Source organism: Nyctibius grandis, chromosome 7, assembly GCF_013368605.1.
Source record: "Nyctibius grandis isolate bNycGra1 chromosome 7, bNycGra1.pri, whole genome shotgun sequence".
In the NCBI taxonomy this organism is placed as follows: domain Eukaryota; kingdom Metazoa; phylum Chordata; class Aves; order Nyctibiiformes; family Nyctibiidae; genus Nyctibius; species Nyctibius grandis.
Genome location: NC_090664.1, coordinates 13,511,283 through 13,528,141, shown reverse-complemented (window position 1 = coordinate 13,528,141; position 16,859 = coordinate 13,511,283). Strand labels below are relative to the sequence as shown.

Below are 16,859 nucleotides of genomic sequence, written 5' to 3'. Positions count from 1 at the left end.
ATTTTTCCCTACTATGTCTAACTTCAGCCCGAGAAGGAAGCTAACACGAGGAACAGAATAATCGTGTGTGCACTGCAGTCACGACTGATTTAGCAGCTTACACACGATTTTTTTTTCCTTTCTTTTCTTGTATTTGTGTTGATAAAATCGGAGAGCCCGTGGCTGGTACTGATTTAGATTTCCAGCCTAGATTTGTTCTTGTTTTTCTCCTTACTCCAGTTCTCCTTGTGCAGTGCTGCGTGGCGCTGGCAGCCTGAGAGAGAGGGAGCTCCAGTCACACACATGCACTCAGACCACGGAGAGGAGATTAACATCAAGGAGCCCACATTTGCAATAGCGTGTGGTGCTGGGGTGGGGGGGATGGGGGGGGAAGGCGAGGGGAAAATAAAATAAAAGCAACAGTCGGATAAATGCTCGCCTCTTCTCACCACCAGCACCTTGCACAGGTCTGAAATTGCTTGTTTTGCTTTGCTGTATTGCGCTTGCCTGGGATGTGGAGAGGGGAGGGGGAGGGGAGGAAGGGGGAGGTTTAACTTTTACTTGACATTACCGGGTTATTGTCAGTTCCCCCGTGCTAAACCCCGGCGGTTTCCCCTCGCCCCCACCCTCTTCCCCGGGCTCGGCTCCCTCCAGTTAACTTTGTTCCAAGGGCTGAAGCCAGAAGGGCTTGTCCGGGCCTGGGACATAGATAGCGTAAAGTAAATAACCACCACAATTAGACCGGGGCCGGGAGTTGATCTTCGCGGCGAGAGATCTGCTTAGTTAGCGTTTGCTGTTTCGGGGCGATTGGAGGCCGGCGTACCAAGGACACGCGGGCACACGCACCCACACTCACTCACTCTTACACACACACACACACACGCTGGATACAAAAGTCTGGAGGATCTAGGGGAGAATTGCAGCCGCCGGATCGGTGCAGCAGCAGCAGCCAGAGCCATGCGTGTCACGGCCTCCTGAGGGGGGGAAAGGAAGGAAGAAAGGAAGGAGGGGGAAAAAAAAGGAAAGAAAGAAAGAAAAAAAAAGAAAAGAGGGCGAAAGGAAAGCACAAGAAAGACGCGGGGTGGTGGAAAGTGTTTGCCTGCTTTTGTCTCGCAATACAGTGAACTGGAAGATGGAGATGGATGTTAAGGGAGTTTCTCCGTGCCCGGAGCCCATCCCCCCGGCGGCGGGGTCTGGCGGCTGCCCGCACCAGCGCCCGCACCACCGCGATGGGCAGCCCGCGGAGCCGGCCCCCGCCGCGGACAGCGGCCACCCGGAGCGGAGGCACGGCGGCGAGAAAGAGGACAAAAAGGTAGGTCCCCTCCGCCGCCGGCCGGCCGGCGCCGCGCCCGCCGGAGGGGCCGGCTGCCCGGGGCCGCGCTCGGCGGGGGCGGCGGGCCCGCTCCCGCTCCCGCCCGGCCGCGGCCGCGCCGCCGCGGGCAGCCCCGCGCCGCCCTTTGTCAGCGCGGCGGCGGGAGGCGGGGGGTGGGGGGGCCGGCGGCGGAGGTTGTCTGAGGACACGGGGGCGGCGGAGCGGGGAGGCGAGGCGAGGCGCGGGGCGGCCGCCGCGGGGCCCGGGGCGCCGCGCATTGTTCCGCCCGCCCTGCGGGAGCGGCGCCGCGGGCGGCGGCCCAGGTGCCGCCGCGAAAGTTTACCTCACTTCGAGGGGCCAGTGCCGGCGGGGCCGCCGCCCCCCTCCCTTCGCCTCGGTTTTCACCCAGCGGCGAGGGGCGAGTCACCTGGGGGAAGGAGCCCGGGCGCCGTGTCCCTCCAGCCCTTGCTGTGTCATTGTGGACCGGGGGACGGCTGCTCGCTGCCGAGTGAAAACCTGAGGGTGACGGAGTTCAACGAGAAATGGGTCAGATCGCGTCCTTTAGTGCCGATATGTCTGCTGCTGGAGGAACTGGAAAGTAGGGAGGATGGGATGGAATGGAACAAGGTTGCCATTAAGATGTCAGCGGAGTGCATTGATCAGTGCTTTTGTCTGTGGGCACTGTCTTCATTTCCATTCATTTTTCTCGGCATGGGTTTGCCAAACTGAAGCCGATGAATTCTGCTGTGCGTGTAGGTCTGTAATAGGCAGAAACTGAGAAATGTGTAAGTTTCATCGTAATACGGTGATTGTTGCAAGGAGTGATCCGTGTGTGCTAGACCGTAAAACACATCCGTTTGTATTTCATTGAAATCCGAATAATTCTCTGAATGCACAGATACCCCATAACAGATTATAGTCCTAGCGTAAATGAAAAAAAGAAATGTTGCCGTGTACTAGATTCGAGCCGTGTTTCTTCAACTAGTTTTACTATAGTTTGGTTGTGTTGGAAATGTGTAAGAGAACAGTAACACAATGAAGGAATGTAAACCGGCAATGCAATAAATTAATGCAACAACTATGTCACACCATGTATTTGCATGACTGGAGTTGCAATAATCCTGAGAAATACAAGGTATTTTGAAAAAATGGTATCCCTAACTGGAGACCCTGAGTTTGTAGTATTTACTTCCTATACTTTTAGGTTTGTTACTGTTTGGTAAAATCTGTCCTATTGTTTTAATTAAAAGAGAATATCAATGACTGATCATTCGAACAGGGCCTGTACAGTTTAATAAGGTGGATACAAGGGCTTTATTTTTAAAATGATAAGTGGTTGTTTACATATTGTGACAGAAGAACACAGAATATCATCTCTCTCGAGTTTATGAGTATTTCATTCTGTCGTGACTGCATGTTACTGTACGTAGCTAAATGATCTGTGTGTCTGTGATTGTTTCTAGGATCCCTTTCCTTGCATCATGTTACTTACTGGAACTTAAAATGCTTTTATTTCAAAATAATTAAAATGTAGAGCCAAGGTTGCTATTTACACGAGTTGGTTGTACCAGTGCCTTGAGCATTAAAAAACCCTGCCATCAGCAGAAATCCACGCTCAATAGTTCCTTTCTGATGTGGCACACAGTCTGTCTAATGTTTTACCAATCGTGGATGTGAGGAAGGCAAACAAGGTATGACTGAAGGTGGATGAATACTAGAGAGGGCCTGATTATCTATGGTGTGGCGAATTAATGTGTTTAGATACCTCAGTATTGCACTGGTTTATTCTGTATTTGCCAGCATTTTCTGGACACAGAAACAAAAGTACTACCCTTTTTTGTCCTAACTGTAGCCATGCTAAAGCACTATGATATATTCCTTTTTTTTTTTTTTAATCCATTATCAGCTTTTCCAGGCTTGCCATTGCCAAGGTGGTTGCAATGACTAGCTTGTATTTTTGGGAAGTGCTGTGATATTTCAAACCTCCCTAAATATATGTATCTTTTCTGGATGCTGTCCGAGGACAACCAGTACTTCTTATTAATGCAGAAGTATTGCAGATATCTGGTAAAATAGCAGCACCAGAAATGTGATGAGAAGGGGAAAACCCGTTAAAGTGATATTAAAATCCAACACTATTGTGAAAAAAACATTCCACCACAAAACAAAACCCAAGTATTGCTGGAAACGTCATCTGAGAACTTTCTGAATGGATTGAAATGGCAGTACCATTGTTTATTTGACCCTGAAACAGATGTCAGAGGCACACTGATACGTCCTAGGAATGTAAGCGCTCTGCATGGAAATAGTAAGGGACGTTAGAACCTGATTTCCTGACACATGTATGCTTATGAATATCTAAATATTAAGATTTTACGTCATCTCATGATTCCACTGTCAGGACTTGCTTTTTGGGATCATGCTTCAATTATAAAAAGTCTCATATTTTATCATTGACCTCTGTTTCCACCAGAGGTAAAAAGTGTTCCGCTTCTATCTGAATGGAGCTGGGTGAAATTTATGCTCTAATAAAGCTATTTTTTGTCACTGCCTCCAAAAGCAACATTGCTGAATTAACGAAAGAAAGAATTTTCCTACTTCTGTGGAATTTTAGTAGAAGGTACTACCATAGTGTCAACTGTATGGATATTGGAGGGTTTTTTTCTGCTGTATGTTCATTTTTTATTTGTCTTTGAACTTCAATAAAACTGTGAAACATGTGCGTAACTTGAAATATATCCCACTGTCTTCAGCTGGGATGCTGACATGCTGAAGTGAATGCTTAAGTGCTTTGCTGGAGGAAGACCTAGGGTAGCTCCCATATATCTTTCTGTGTTGAAACCATCTCTGACCAATGTATGAGAAGAGAAATTATGAAGATTGGCTTTATAATTTATTAAGTATGCAGTTCTTGGTGCTTTAAAGCATAGTTGCCATTTAGGTGGGAGAAAATTAAGCAGAAATAGTAGTGTAAGATTTAGGAGGTGGTTGGCTCTATAAGGAAGCTGTGTTTTCTCTTACAGCAAAACGCATCAGAAAATATTTTTCAACACTCCTACAGTGTTTTCTGTTGTTTAGTTAAAAGCATGTAGGTTTAACCCTATATACAATAGCATGTTGACATTCTCCAGTATGACAAAGTGGGTGACTGGGAGAGAGAACAACATGCAATCCTGGCTGTTTATTCCTGGCTGGAGGTGCAGCTGAAGCCTGCGACAGGTCTTGTGGGTGGGTGGGCCATCACACCGTCTTGCCTCTCCGTGACTTGGTGCAAAGGGACGCAGGCCCATAAATTTTGCCGAGTATTCTTTCCAGCTTGTACTGCAGTGATAGCATCTTTGCGAGGATCAGCGTAGGGAGTGTTTTGAGAGCTGAAGGCAGCCCTGCAATTCCTTTGCGGATTGGTGACTATAGGTGACGTTTGTCACAGCTGACATTATGACCAGAATTTTCCCAGGGGTGATACCCTGAGTTAGGACTTCCAAGCCCTTAGCTACAGCCAGTGTGTTACAGTGTTTCCATTTTCCGAAGTACTGTGTAGCCCCCAAATCCTCCAAAAGTTGGTCCTAGGTGTGGATTTGGTAATGTAACATTGCATACCCAAATAAGAGCAGTTTATTTTGTTTTCCACTGAGGAAAACCTCTGTATGTCTGAGGTTTGCACAAATCATTTAACACAAATGATTTACAAGTACACTGAGAGCTTTCACTTTATACCTGCATTCCAGATACAAAAAACCCCTGTGAAATAGCTCCAAGGTGAAGAACTTTCTGTGTATTTACATGGAAATGAGCACACCAAGGTTACAGCAAGAGCAAGCCTATCTGGGCTGGGTACATTGTATTTGGGTTCAAAAACAATTTGCCAGTGTTTAATATAAGAGTTCTGCAGTGTTTTGTGGACTTATTTATATGTCATTTCCCAGAATTCTCACCTGTGATATCACTGTGCAAGAGTGGTACCCAGGTGTGAGCTTCTAGAGGGGAAAAGCTGAGTGCTTTGGGGAAGGGCACTTGGTATTAACTTGGGAATTCTGTTCTGCTGTACACGTGATCTGATCTAATCGTCACTCTCTGAAAGCCTGCTGCTATAGTGTATTTACAGGACTACTGCTATCAACAATACGGTGGTTATTAACTCGTCCTCCACAAGTGGTAGGTCAGGAAGAGTGGAAGACTCTTTGCGGGCAATCCTTTTTTAATAATTTCTCTTATGGATTTAGTTTTGTTTGGTTTGAAAAACCATGTGTTGGTATGTGTTTACATTTAGAGAAGAGAAGGCCTAAGAAATGCAGTTTATGCTTGAAGCAGATGGTGGGAAGTTTTTTCTTGGGGGCAGATCACTCCAGTCTCAGGTCAGATATACTTATCTTACCTTAGGGAGTTCCATTGTGCCCAGGAGAGTAGTTGTCAAGCACTGGCTTTTTCCTGGAGGTTTAGGTGTTTTTTCAGATAACCTGGACCCAGCCCACTGAGCAACTTGAAGTTAAGATCCAAAAGCTGAAACTGAAATCAGTAGTGGAGAAGGGGCAGAAGTCTGGAGTGTGTGGGACAAAGAAAGCAGAGATAGACAACACTACCAGTTGCTGCCACCCAGAGATGGCAGAAAATTTTACTTGCGGCTGTTGCTATTCTGAGAGTTTGATGTCAGACAGAAATTCCAGTGTATCTTTAAAGTGTGGACAGAGCTGGAGAGTAATGGGTCTTTCTCTAAGTCATTGCTAAGAATGTTTCAGAAATCATTCCTCAGCCCAGAAACATCACCTCTGTCTTTTTCAGGTCCACTTCTAAGCACCTATTGTTCATTCTTAAGCTGCTCCTTACCACGCTGTGGGCCATCATGATATTGGTATTGATCTGCATAGTTCAGTGTGTTCCTGATGAAATGGTCTGAAAAACCCCTTATTCTGTGCTAGCCCCCTGTTCTTCCAGAGTTGCCAGAGCCTGGTGGCTGACTGGGTGTTGAGTCTGTCCCAGAGCCGCAGAACCAAGATGTGCCTCATATTTGGACGTTTGTCCTGCAGGCTCCCAGATCACAGCTCCGGGCAGGCTCTAATTTACGTGGGGATTACAATATAGTGTGTGTAGGCTCCAGACACATCTACCTGGAATGGCTGCCCAGAGTCACAGTGCCTGGCAGGTACCTCTGGAAGGGAGGTTTTGGTCCTTTCTATTGCTGCTGTGGGCAATTAACCATGCCATTAACCTGTTTCCATGAGCAAGGCCACGGGCCATCGGTTTTGAGGAGAATAAAAAAAAATTCAGATTAAAAAAAAAAGAGGAAATTCACTGTGAACAAAAAGCCTTACTTTGCGGGCAGGTCTACCTCTGCATTTCCGTGCATTGATGTACTCTGCCTCTCACGCTTCTCTTGCCTTCTAGTGAGAGAATCCTTAGAATCACAGAATCAATCACAGAATCAATCAGGTTGGAAGAGACCTCTGGGGTCATTGAGTCCAACCATTGCCCTGACACCACCATGTCAACTAGACCATGGCACTAAGTGCCATGTCCAGTCTTTTCTTAAACACATCCAGAGATGGTGACTCCACCACCTCCCTGGGCAGGCCGTTCCAATGTCTAATGACCCTTTCTGAGAAGAAATTCTTCCTAATGTCCAACCTGAACCTCCCCTGGTGAAGCTTGAGGCTGTGTCCTCTTGTCCTATCGCTAGTTGCCCGGGAGAAGAGGCCAACTCCCACTTCACTACAACCTCCCTTCAGGTAGGTGTAGACTGCAATAAGGTCACCTCTGCGCCTCCTCTTCTCCAGGCTAAACAACCCCAGCTCCCTCAGCCGTTCCTCGTAGGTCAGACCCTCCAGACCCTTCACCAGCTTGGTCGCCCTCCTCTGGACTCGCTCCAACACCTCAACATCTTTCTTGAAGTGCGGGGCCCAGAACTGAACACAGTACTCAAGGTGCGGCCTCACCAGTGCAGAGTACAGAGGGACGATGACTTCCCTAGACCGGCTGGCTACACTATTCTTAACAGTGGCCAGGATGCCATTGGCCTTCTTGGCCACCTGGGCACACTGCTGGCTCGTGTTTAGCCGGCTGTCGATCAGCACCCCCAGGTCTCTTTCCACCGGGCTGCTTTCTAACCACTCTTCCCCCAGCCTGTATCGCTGAACTGAACTGTAGATGAACCTAGGATTGTGCCTTTATTACAAAAACAAGCAGATGAGAAGAATAGAGAGAAAGAGAGAAACTGTTAGTACCTCAGCTGAAGGCAAGACTAATAAACTCATATTTTATTAGACATCAGAGAATCTCTAAGGAGAAGAGATATTGGGAATCAGGCCTCATAATTTTCGTAGCTCCAAAATTACTTTTTATCTCATACTCTGAGAATTCCTTTTACTGATGTGGGAAAGAATCTTACCTTAAATAGACTAAATACACATTTAAAATGTATTTATTTTCAGGTGGCATATTGAGAATCTGGAATGTGGAGAATGAGGTCTAGCACTGGGTTTATGTTAGAGTTAAAGCATGAAGTTGGAGAGGGAGGAACTGTGCTTTGCCTGTGTCTGTACTAAAACAACATACATGATAGTGCATATGAATGATTCTTTAAAATCTTACACAATACTGAGACTTCTGAAAGAAGAATATGCTATTTAAAATAGTTCTCCCCTTAAATAAATTGCATGAGAAATGTTTTGGCAAAGAGCAAACAGCTGTTTAAATTTTTCAACCAACTGATCGATAAGTGGATGAAGCTTGAAAAGCTGATCACACTCTGAACGGTTCCTGGGGTAAACATAGAAATATTCATTGTAATGCAGAGGTTTTGTGAAAAGTAAGTACTGCTTAGAGTTATTACAAAGTGAAATTAAGTGCATATGTAGTTGATTAGGCAACAAATCCAGGGACATAAACAATGAACATCATGGGTGGGAGCTAAACAACACTCTTGAGTCATCGGAAACACAACCACAAATTTTGCATGCAGAAGACACAGAACTGGCTCTCTGGCTAAAGGCAAATTTGTCTTGGCTGCAGAAGGGTTGCGAGGATTCCTACTCGAAGGAAGATGCAGCACTGAAAAGGACACTGTTATCGCCTCTTGAGCAGTTGGGACATTGCCTTGACTCAGATGTAGTGGTATGTGTTCGTGCCTATGTGCTGAGACTGGAAAGCAGTCCTATTCAGGACTGCACGTGACAGCCCAGAGCTTGGCCAGTGCACGGCATATCCTTCTCACTTAGTAGAGCTTGTTCTCAAAAGCCCAGTATTCACACGAATTCCTGTCCAAGGGTTGAGTGCCAGCTTGTAACGAATCTGAGGCTTCAAACAATGGATAATCAATGAAGCTAGAAAAGAACAATACCCATGTTGTTGCATGCTATTCCCAGTGTTTTGCTAGATGCTCACAGTGTTTTTAGACCATCTCTATCTGTGGTAAAAGCTTACTGCACCCTTACAGCGCAGTAATTCTTACTATACTGAGGTTACAGTTTACTTAATTGCTTGGAGCTAAGAGGGAGGTATAGTTACTGACGTGTGAAGTGGTTCAGTTTTTGTTTGGTTCCATGCTTGGTTGTTCTCTGCCTGGCTGTAACCGTGCCACTCACATAATGGCTGGGATTATTTCCCAGCATCTTATGCTAGGTGGATTTCTGTACTGACTAGCTGCCAGTAATAGTAGTTATCCCGTAAGGGTATAAAAAGTTGCACAGTCCCAGCAGAGTTATTAGTTTCTAACACCTTCTGTCAGAAAATGCCCAAATAGTAAAGAAAATGGTGCTGCAGCTGTAAATAGGAAAAATAACAGGAGCACCGACAATAATTTCCATGAAAATAGAGCTCAGATTAGGTTCTGATGTGAGGTTTAAACAAGTAGAAGAAAAAAGGACAGATCTGAAAGATATTACAGATATTAAGTCTTCTTACGGTAGTTTCTTTCCTTCCTCACTCCTCATCCTTTCTCCATGGCTCTGGAATTCTCCTCCATCTACAATGAAAACTTCTGGTTTGTTTCATTTCCCCACATTGTATTCTGAGCTATAAGGGGAATATGAATTGTTTCAGGAACTAGAGTAACCAGTGCATCTTAACTGGGATAAAACGAGACATGATTTGGCTCATAGCATGGACAAAGACAGTCATGTATAAAATTTGTTAGACAGCCCCGATTTACTAGAAAAAGAGTAATTCTTCCACGCCTAATGGCTTCTGCCATGTGTTTAAATACAGCTGTTATTTTCATTATACATTCTATTAAGTGAAGACCAATCTTGTTATAGAAGCAGAATAGAAATAGTTTCCTTGACTGAAAAACAAGTGTTGGGTGAATAAAAATTACAGACTCAAGCCCCAAAGCTTCGTTAATACACTTACTGCTCCTGCGCTTCTGAGTTCATTCCATGGAACACCTTGGCCTATAGTTTCAGAGTTTATTCTTTCTGAAAAGATATTCTGCACAAGTTGTTCAAGGCAATAATGTGATCAACAACTGAAAATACTGCAGGGAGATGAAATGAGTATTTCCCCATTTAGTTCTAGACCATCTGCAAAAGATTGTTATCATTGACTGGAGAATGAAAATAAAATGGTGTGGAACCTATGCCTGTTCCGTTAGCACAGAGTCTGTGTTAATTGATTTCAACAAGTGCCTCAAGCACCGCTGACACCTCTTCTTCGCTATTAACTAGTGATGGTTGTCTCACTGAGGTTATTACTGAGTCTATACTAATTTCCAGGAGCCCATAGCAGAAAATCTCTTTTTGCATCCAAGCTAACATGCTCAAGATAAGTCTTTGTGGAAAGGGAGTTAAAGGACTAGTATCTAGCAAAGGTAATTGTTGTAGCTGTTATGTTTAGTAGTAATTTGATATTAGTTATAGTATAATAAATATGCATTGTGCTTTGCTGAGAATTCAAAAAGAGTACGTTATTGCCTTGAGGTAGTTACCACGTGAATCAGACATAACACAGGAAGGATAACTAGGAGTCCTCACAGCGGGGCAGGTGAGCATGTTATGTGGGGGTAGGGTGTAAGTAACTTCTGTTCTTAAGGTGAACTAAGAGTGAAAGGGAATGGCATGGAGGGCAGAGAGGGAGTCCTTGCTGGAAAGCTAATTGAAAACAGCAACTTTTGAGTAGGACTGGAAGGAAGGAGCTTGTAAGGTTAGTATTTCGAAACGAAAGATGTTTATGAAGTGTGTATTGGGTCCATGTGGAGTTGAGGAAGCACACAACAGAATCTCGCAGAGTTTGCAAAATGCTTATCTAGGCTTCACAGACATTATACAGTGCCCTGGTTAGCCTTGTTAACTTTATTGAGTGTGCTTTGAGGACATGCAGACTTTCAAAGTATGTGAAAGCCACTTTTAATAATTAATTGGCTCGCTCTCTCCCGCCTGTTGCTTCATATCTAATAAAAGGCAACAGCGAGTCCTTGCCAAAGCCAACAGATACAATAATATTTAGCTTAGTTGGGTTTGAGATATGACAGGTTAGAAAGGATATTCCCAAAGATCTTAGAAGTGAAACAATCCCCATTTTTTGTCCTGTCTTATTTCTCCCATGACTCCCATATGATGTGCTCTTAGACTAAATTTTCCCTGATCTAATAAGTGATCTCAGCTATCAGTCCAGTTTTAGAGAAGTGTGTGTGTGTCTGTTTGCACTGATTTATAACTGGAAGCATGTTTCAGCTTTACTGTATCAGGGAGACATGCTGAAATTTCCAAGTGATAAACTGATTTCTGCCTTAAGCGGAGCAGCCACCATCCACGCTATCATCTACATCCATGTGCTCGCAGTGTGACACAGGAAATGACACACCATTATCAGATGGCTGTTGAGATGGTTGCAGGGAAATGGTGAGCTTGCTGGCATGACCTCAAAGACAGACATCCACAGATGTTCTCTAGGCACTTAAGTGAGTGCAGTTAAAGTATGCCTGTTGCGCACTTGGGGAAATTTTTGTTTAAACAGAGAACACTTAACGTTTGAAGGAAGCCATGAATATGTTTCCAGAGGGAGAAGGGAGGAAACTAGAAGCTTAATGGGAAGGAAAAACATAGGTTTTCAAGAGACCAAGAGGAGCAAGGCAGTAACGAAGGCTTGGACGTTCATCCTGAACCTGACTTTATCTGCCTTCCACAGTAGGGATGTGGCTAATGGTGGTGGAAGCTTCCTGTCACCTGCTATTGTGGTCTTATTCAAAGCATAGCCTTGTTAGACCTTCAAATGGGGAGCTGTCAAGGTTTAAAGCTGGGCTGGCTATTACAGTGATGGCAGATGCTCTCTATTTTTTGTCCCCCAGAAGGGGAAGGAAAAGAGAAAAGGGAGAGAGACTTATAGGTTGGAAAGTTACAACAGCTTTAATAACCAATAACAGTGAAAAAGAGTATAATAATAACAATAATAGAAATAATTCAATATATACAAATATATACAAAACCAAGATCGAGCTCCCCCAATGATGGTCACGTCACCACTGGTGCTGCAGGGCAGGCTCTGGGAAGTTCCGGACTGTTCTCAGTGGCAGACGGGAACTGGATTCAGGAATGCAGGGATTGGGATCGAAGGCAGGAGAAAAATGGACAGAGTCCTCTTTGGACGCTGGTCGTAGAACAAGACAGCGAGACCCTCGTGATCCCTCAGCTTTAAACTGAGAATGATGTATACGGGATGGAATACTTAGTTGGTCAATTTTGGGTCACCTGTCCTGTCCACTTCTCCCCACAAGTGTGACTCTTTTACGGCCTGTCCTGGTTTGGCCTAAACCAGGCCAATTTTCCTTTCAGTGAAATTGATTTTTTCTATTATTATTATTATACTCTTTTTCATTATTATAGTTTATTAAAACTGTTTTAACTTTCCAACCCGTAAGTCTCTCTCCCTTTTCTCTTTCCCTTTCCCTTCGGGGGGCGGGGAGGGTTAACAGAGAGCGTCTGCCACAGGTTTAATAGCCGGCCCAGCTTTAAACCGTGACACGGCCTTTCACTTGTGGACCGTAAGGAACTTAGCAATGACCTTGGTTTCTCTAGGAATAAGTATAAGCAAGAGCCTTTCTACATACCATTCCTACTGTTACCTGAGTAATAACTATAAATTTCGAGCGTTATCAATCCTAGAAGCGGACACTGTCTGAAAAACATGTAGTTAGCTTCAGAAAGAGCAGTTACTTAGAAGAGACTTAACTGAAAGGAAAAATCACTGAAAGGAAAATTGGTTCTGTTCTAGTCCAAACCAGGACAGGACCGAACCTGCCACTTCTTGAACTTGTCAAGAGGACACACCCTGTGCAGAAGATAGATAAGTGATGAACCAATTCTAAGAGAAGCCATGCGGAGGCTCGAGAGTCAGAGGCGATCAAGGTCAGTGTGGCTCAGGGAACCTTTCCAAGAAGGGTCATACCACAGGTCTGTCATGAGATAATCAGCCAGATCTATATCAGAACTGGAATCACCCAGTGCTAGGAAATGTTGCTCAGGGCAGGAACAAGGCTCTGGCTTCTCTCTCTGGTCTGGTCTCTGCTGTGCACGTTCTGCCTGTTGGTAAGACCCACCAGCTTTCTCTCTGTAGGCAGTTTCATACATCCTTTTGCATGCTTTTTCATTCAGAACAGTTCTACAGTCTTTCTTATTAACTAGTAAAGTAATGCGGTCACAATTATACTTAACTGCTATTGTTTTAGAGTTAGACTTACATCCTCACAACAGGCTGTTAGATCACGCTATCCCGTGGACTGTGGCTTCATTCCTGGTACCTCAAAACTATCCGTAACACCTATGTTGTCTGCAGGTACAAGCAAAACACGTGAGAAGATGTCATTCTGCAATGCCAGTCTGCATTTCACAAGTGTCTGTGCATGTTACCTATGATCATATCACGACACCTCTTAGTCATACATTCACAGCTGATCGTAATAATTGGAAGAGACCAGAGCCATTAAAAGTAGATAACCATAGATAAAAGGTGCTTACGTATTATGAACTGTATGTTATTAAGAACTAGGAGCAGGAAGACACAGTAATAAAACAGTTAACAGGTGCCTGAAGCATTACTGTCTTATTTGCTGATACAGGTGACTTGTTTCTCACTAAGCAAAGGAAGATTGTAGAGGAATCTGTCATAGGTAGAACCTTTGCCATTTTTAAGATGTAGGTCAGAGTGGTTGCACCTGTTGACACACAGCTCTGTGGTATCAATAGTCTCAGGATGCAGTGTGCTCCTTGCTTTGTTGTATGTCATGGGTTCCCTTCTAATGCTGCGACAGAGGCTGTCACAGCTACCCAGAAGACTCTGAGGTTGAGTACAGGACTTCAGCAGTCTGGATCAGGACCCTGAAAGATGGCATGGAGATCATTGCAGAGAATTTAAAAGGTGAGGTACCAAATGATTAAGTACAGAAATGCACTGTGCACCAAGCTACACTGTGCACAAACAGAAGCATATGTTTTGTGGAGAGTAAAGGCAGAAAATGCTAAGTTCTGCTTCCAACCAAGACTTGTTGTATTATAATGGTGCATAAAATAATGGGGAAAAAGCATATGTGCAACAGGCAAGAATACTAAAACTCACATTAAAAAGCCAAAACAATAGAAAACCCATAAATGCAGCAATGGAATCTAGTGATAAATTTTAGGTGCAAAGTTAAAGAAAAGAAGAACAAGGTAGTTTATTCATCTTCCTCTGTTGTTAGCAAGTGTGAGGGAATGGGACCTGCTTGTATGGCAGACCACTGCTTGCTCTAAAGTATCTGGGGGCACATTCACCATAGGTAAAATACTCTTTAGGTACTCTGTCCATGTGGTACTGGGTGCCAGTGCAATACTGGCCGTAGTCAGGGACAAAATGTCACCTCTGATCTGTAGTCTGTTACTGTCCCCTTTCCTGATCTCCTTCCAAACCAGTGCCAACATGTGCTGGCAATGCTCCTGTGGACTCAGGAACAGAGGGCAGAGGCTGCACCCTTGATATGAGTATAACCATATCTCACTGACAGCAACTTTAGCACTTTAACATCAGTCCAGATGTACAAGCGTCAAAAGGACTAATAAGTTAATAAGTTTAAAAACCACACAGTTTGGAAAAGTGCTTCTAAAATGCTAACAGCATTTTTAAAGATGAGCTCTGATTTTTTACTTCATAGTAGGCTAAGGACAAATTTTTTATCCTACTGGCAAAGTTAGTTCCCCACTTTTTCTCAGGCATGTCATATTTTACCTTCTTGAAACTATTTATGACTGAGTAAAACTTGTTATGAGTAGAAACTGTGCAGGAGGGAATGGGGAGGTACAGATTGTTAAAACTAATCAGGAGGAAGGTGAATTACTAGGCTGAGATGAGGTAGTCAGATGCGCGTAGTCAGTGCTCTAACAGTTTAAAGGATTTTTATATTTACATACCTAGGAGAAGGACATGCTATAGCATGAATAGGAAATTGAAAATCCCTTCTGTGCATTAAGCTCTTCAAGGCTGTAAGAGAACTCTTCTGCCCAGTATAATTTTGGGAGTAATTTTCATGTTTGGAGAAAAAGGAACATGGACAGGTTGCAGTTTGAAATAAATCTAGGAGTTTAAAGTTTGTTTTAAAGTAATAATTTTACTGAACATGCATAGTCCAAATCTTACTCTATTCCACACAAAAGACAGAAACACTCTTGATGAGATTTTGTTTGGGATTAGGAATTATCCTGCCTTGGAGCAGTAGATCTTCTACTTTGTTCTTGTGTGATTCTGTGCTGGAAAATGCTTTGATGCTTTTTGAAATGAAACTGCATCCACACAGATTTTTCAGATGCACTCAAACTCCAAAAATTGATATGAATTACCTGACAGTTGTATAAAATGAATGCAACTGTAAATAAAATTACTCACTGAAGTCTCACAATTAGGTGTGCACACCTGCAGGATCAGATCTTTCAATTTCAAGCTTTTGAGGGGGAAGTACCATCTCTCTCTATGTATTTAAACATTGCTGCTACAATGAAACCTCTATACTTATCTGTTCATGTAGCACTAAGTATAATATTTCAACAGCATAAAACTGTATTTCCTACTATATCAAGACCAGTCTTAGACCTCAGTAAAACAAGTGTGCTGGGGATGTGATATCCTACAAGGCTGTATCTAACCTGAATCTATTTTTGGTAGTAGATAGTTCATATAAAGTACCAGTGTAATAGCTGAACAATTAAAAAGAAAATATATTTAAAATTTGGAACCATTGACAAACTGGCATTTTCCAAGGGTGATACGTTTAAAGAGGTATTTCATTAAAATGCGATATTTCGTGTTCCAAGTAGTCTCTTTTTTTTTCCCGTGTACAAGGGATGGGTAACAATGTCAAATGTTGTTATTGGTACTAGAGCCTTAGCCTACACAACAGATTTATAAGAGCAGAATGCTTTGTCCTCTCGCTCTTGCAGGAGCATCAGTTTGAAGAGTAACACGTCTGTAATAGATTCAGTTTGTTTTTTTATCAGCAGCTGGTGGTGACACTCTTAAGAAAGGGCCGAATTCTCATACCTACAAATACATTTGTCAACAAAATATGAGCATGCAAGACAACAGTTCAGTCACATTTCGCTTTCATTTTTTCTCTTTTGTGCTAGGGCGTAACTTCCAACTGTCAGCTCGTTCAGCTGAGTGTCAGCCTTTTTATAATCGCTGCAGCGTGTCAGCCCCTTTAAAATTACCATATGTCAGCTGTTTACCATATCGACTGAAAGCATGCGTAGTGGGTTGTTCTCCTTTGCCCTACCTGTGTTGCTCTTGGTGACAGCCAGGTGATTATTTTAGCTGACAATTCAGCCTCTGGCGGGAACGCCCCAGGAGTATTCGATGTGGCTCTGCTGAGTCTAGGAAAGTTACTCAGTCGTAGAACCAGACAGCGGGAAGAACGGGGCTGAGCGGCGGATGTGCTTGGCAGACTGGCTAGTGAGCAGGCAGACTTATGGACCTAATCCCTTCCTTCCTTGCCTGCATATTTAGACAACCAGGGGACAATTACACTGTAGGTTGTGTGATCTCCATGGGAATTTGCTCCTGAGGCTACAGAAGCAGGAGAATCTGTTTGTCCTAGTGTGTGCCTGAGTTTTTGACTAATGCCATCATTATAGGATGTTAGCACCTTGCAAATATTTAAAAATATTGCAATAACCCTGTTTTCCCCTGTCCTCACTGACAAAAAGATGAATGGCAAAGGGCTTACTCATGGCAAACCTTGTGTTAATGGTAACGTGCCAGCGTGTGTCTGGTTTTGGACTGTGTCCGGTGACTGGTGCCTGACTGTGAACCGGAGCTTTTGCTGGCATTTTTCTCTGTCTGCCATCCAATTTGGACCTCTACTGCAGAGGGAAACAGTAGTAAGCTAGTAACAGAGTGCCAGATAGTAAGAGGATGACAAGTCTTTTCCAGTCTTGTGTGAATGTTATTGAATGAGCAGTCAGTGTGCTAGGGGCCAGTGAGCCAACAAATATGTTCAGCGTTTCCACAAAATAGTCTTCAGAATAGTAGGAGGTGTGATTACGAAGGGGAGGCATTTAAAGCTATAGCTAGTGGAGTTAGGCAGGGGAAGTGAGCTGGCAGGAAGGCGCTTTGAAGC

General features: G+C 43.9%; 1 protein-coding gene across 1 annotated transcript in view; it reads left to right on the top strand.

Annotated features, from left to right (window-relative positions):
• The first annotated feature begins 361 nt into the window (after positions 1-361).
• Positions 362-16,859, top strand: part of RBMS3 (RNA binding motif single stranded interacting protein 3) — a 740,391-nt gene continuing 723,893 nt past the window's right edge. Inside the window, 2 exon segments of the mRNA XM_068404577.1 lie at positions 362-446; positions 1,101-1,291. Of these exon segments, the coding sequence (XP_068260678.1) occupies positions 1,112-1,291 (180 nt within the window). The 5' untranslated portion in view covers positions 362-446; positions 1,101-1,111.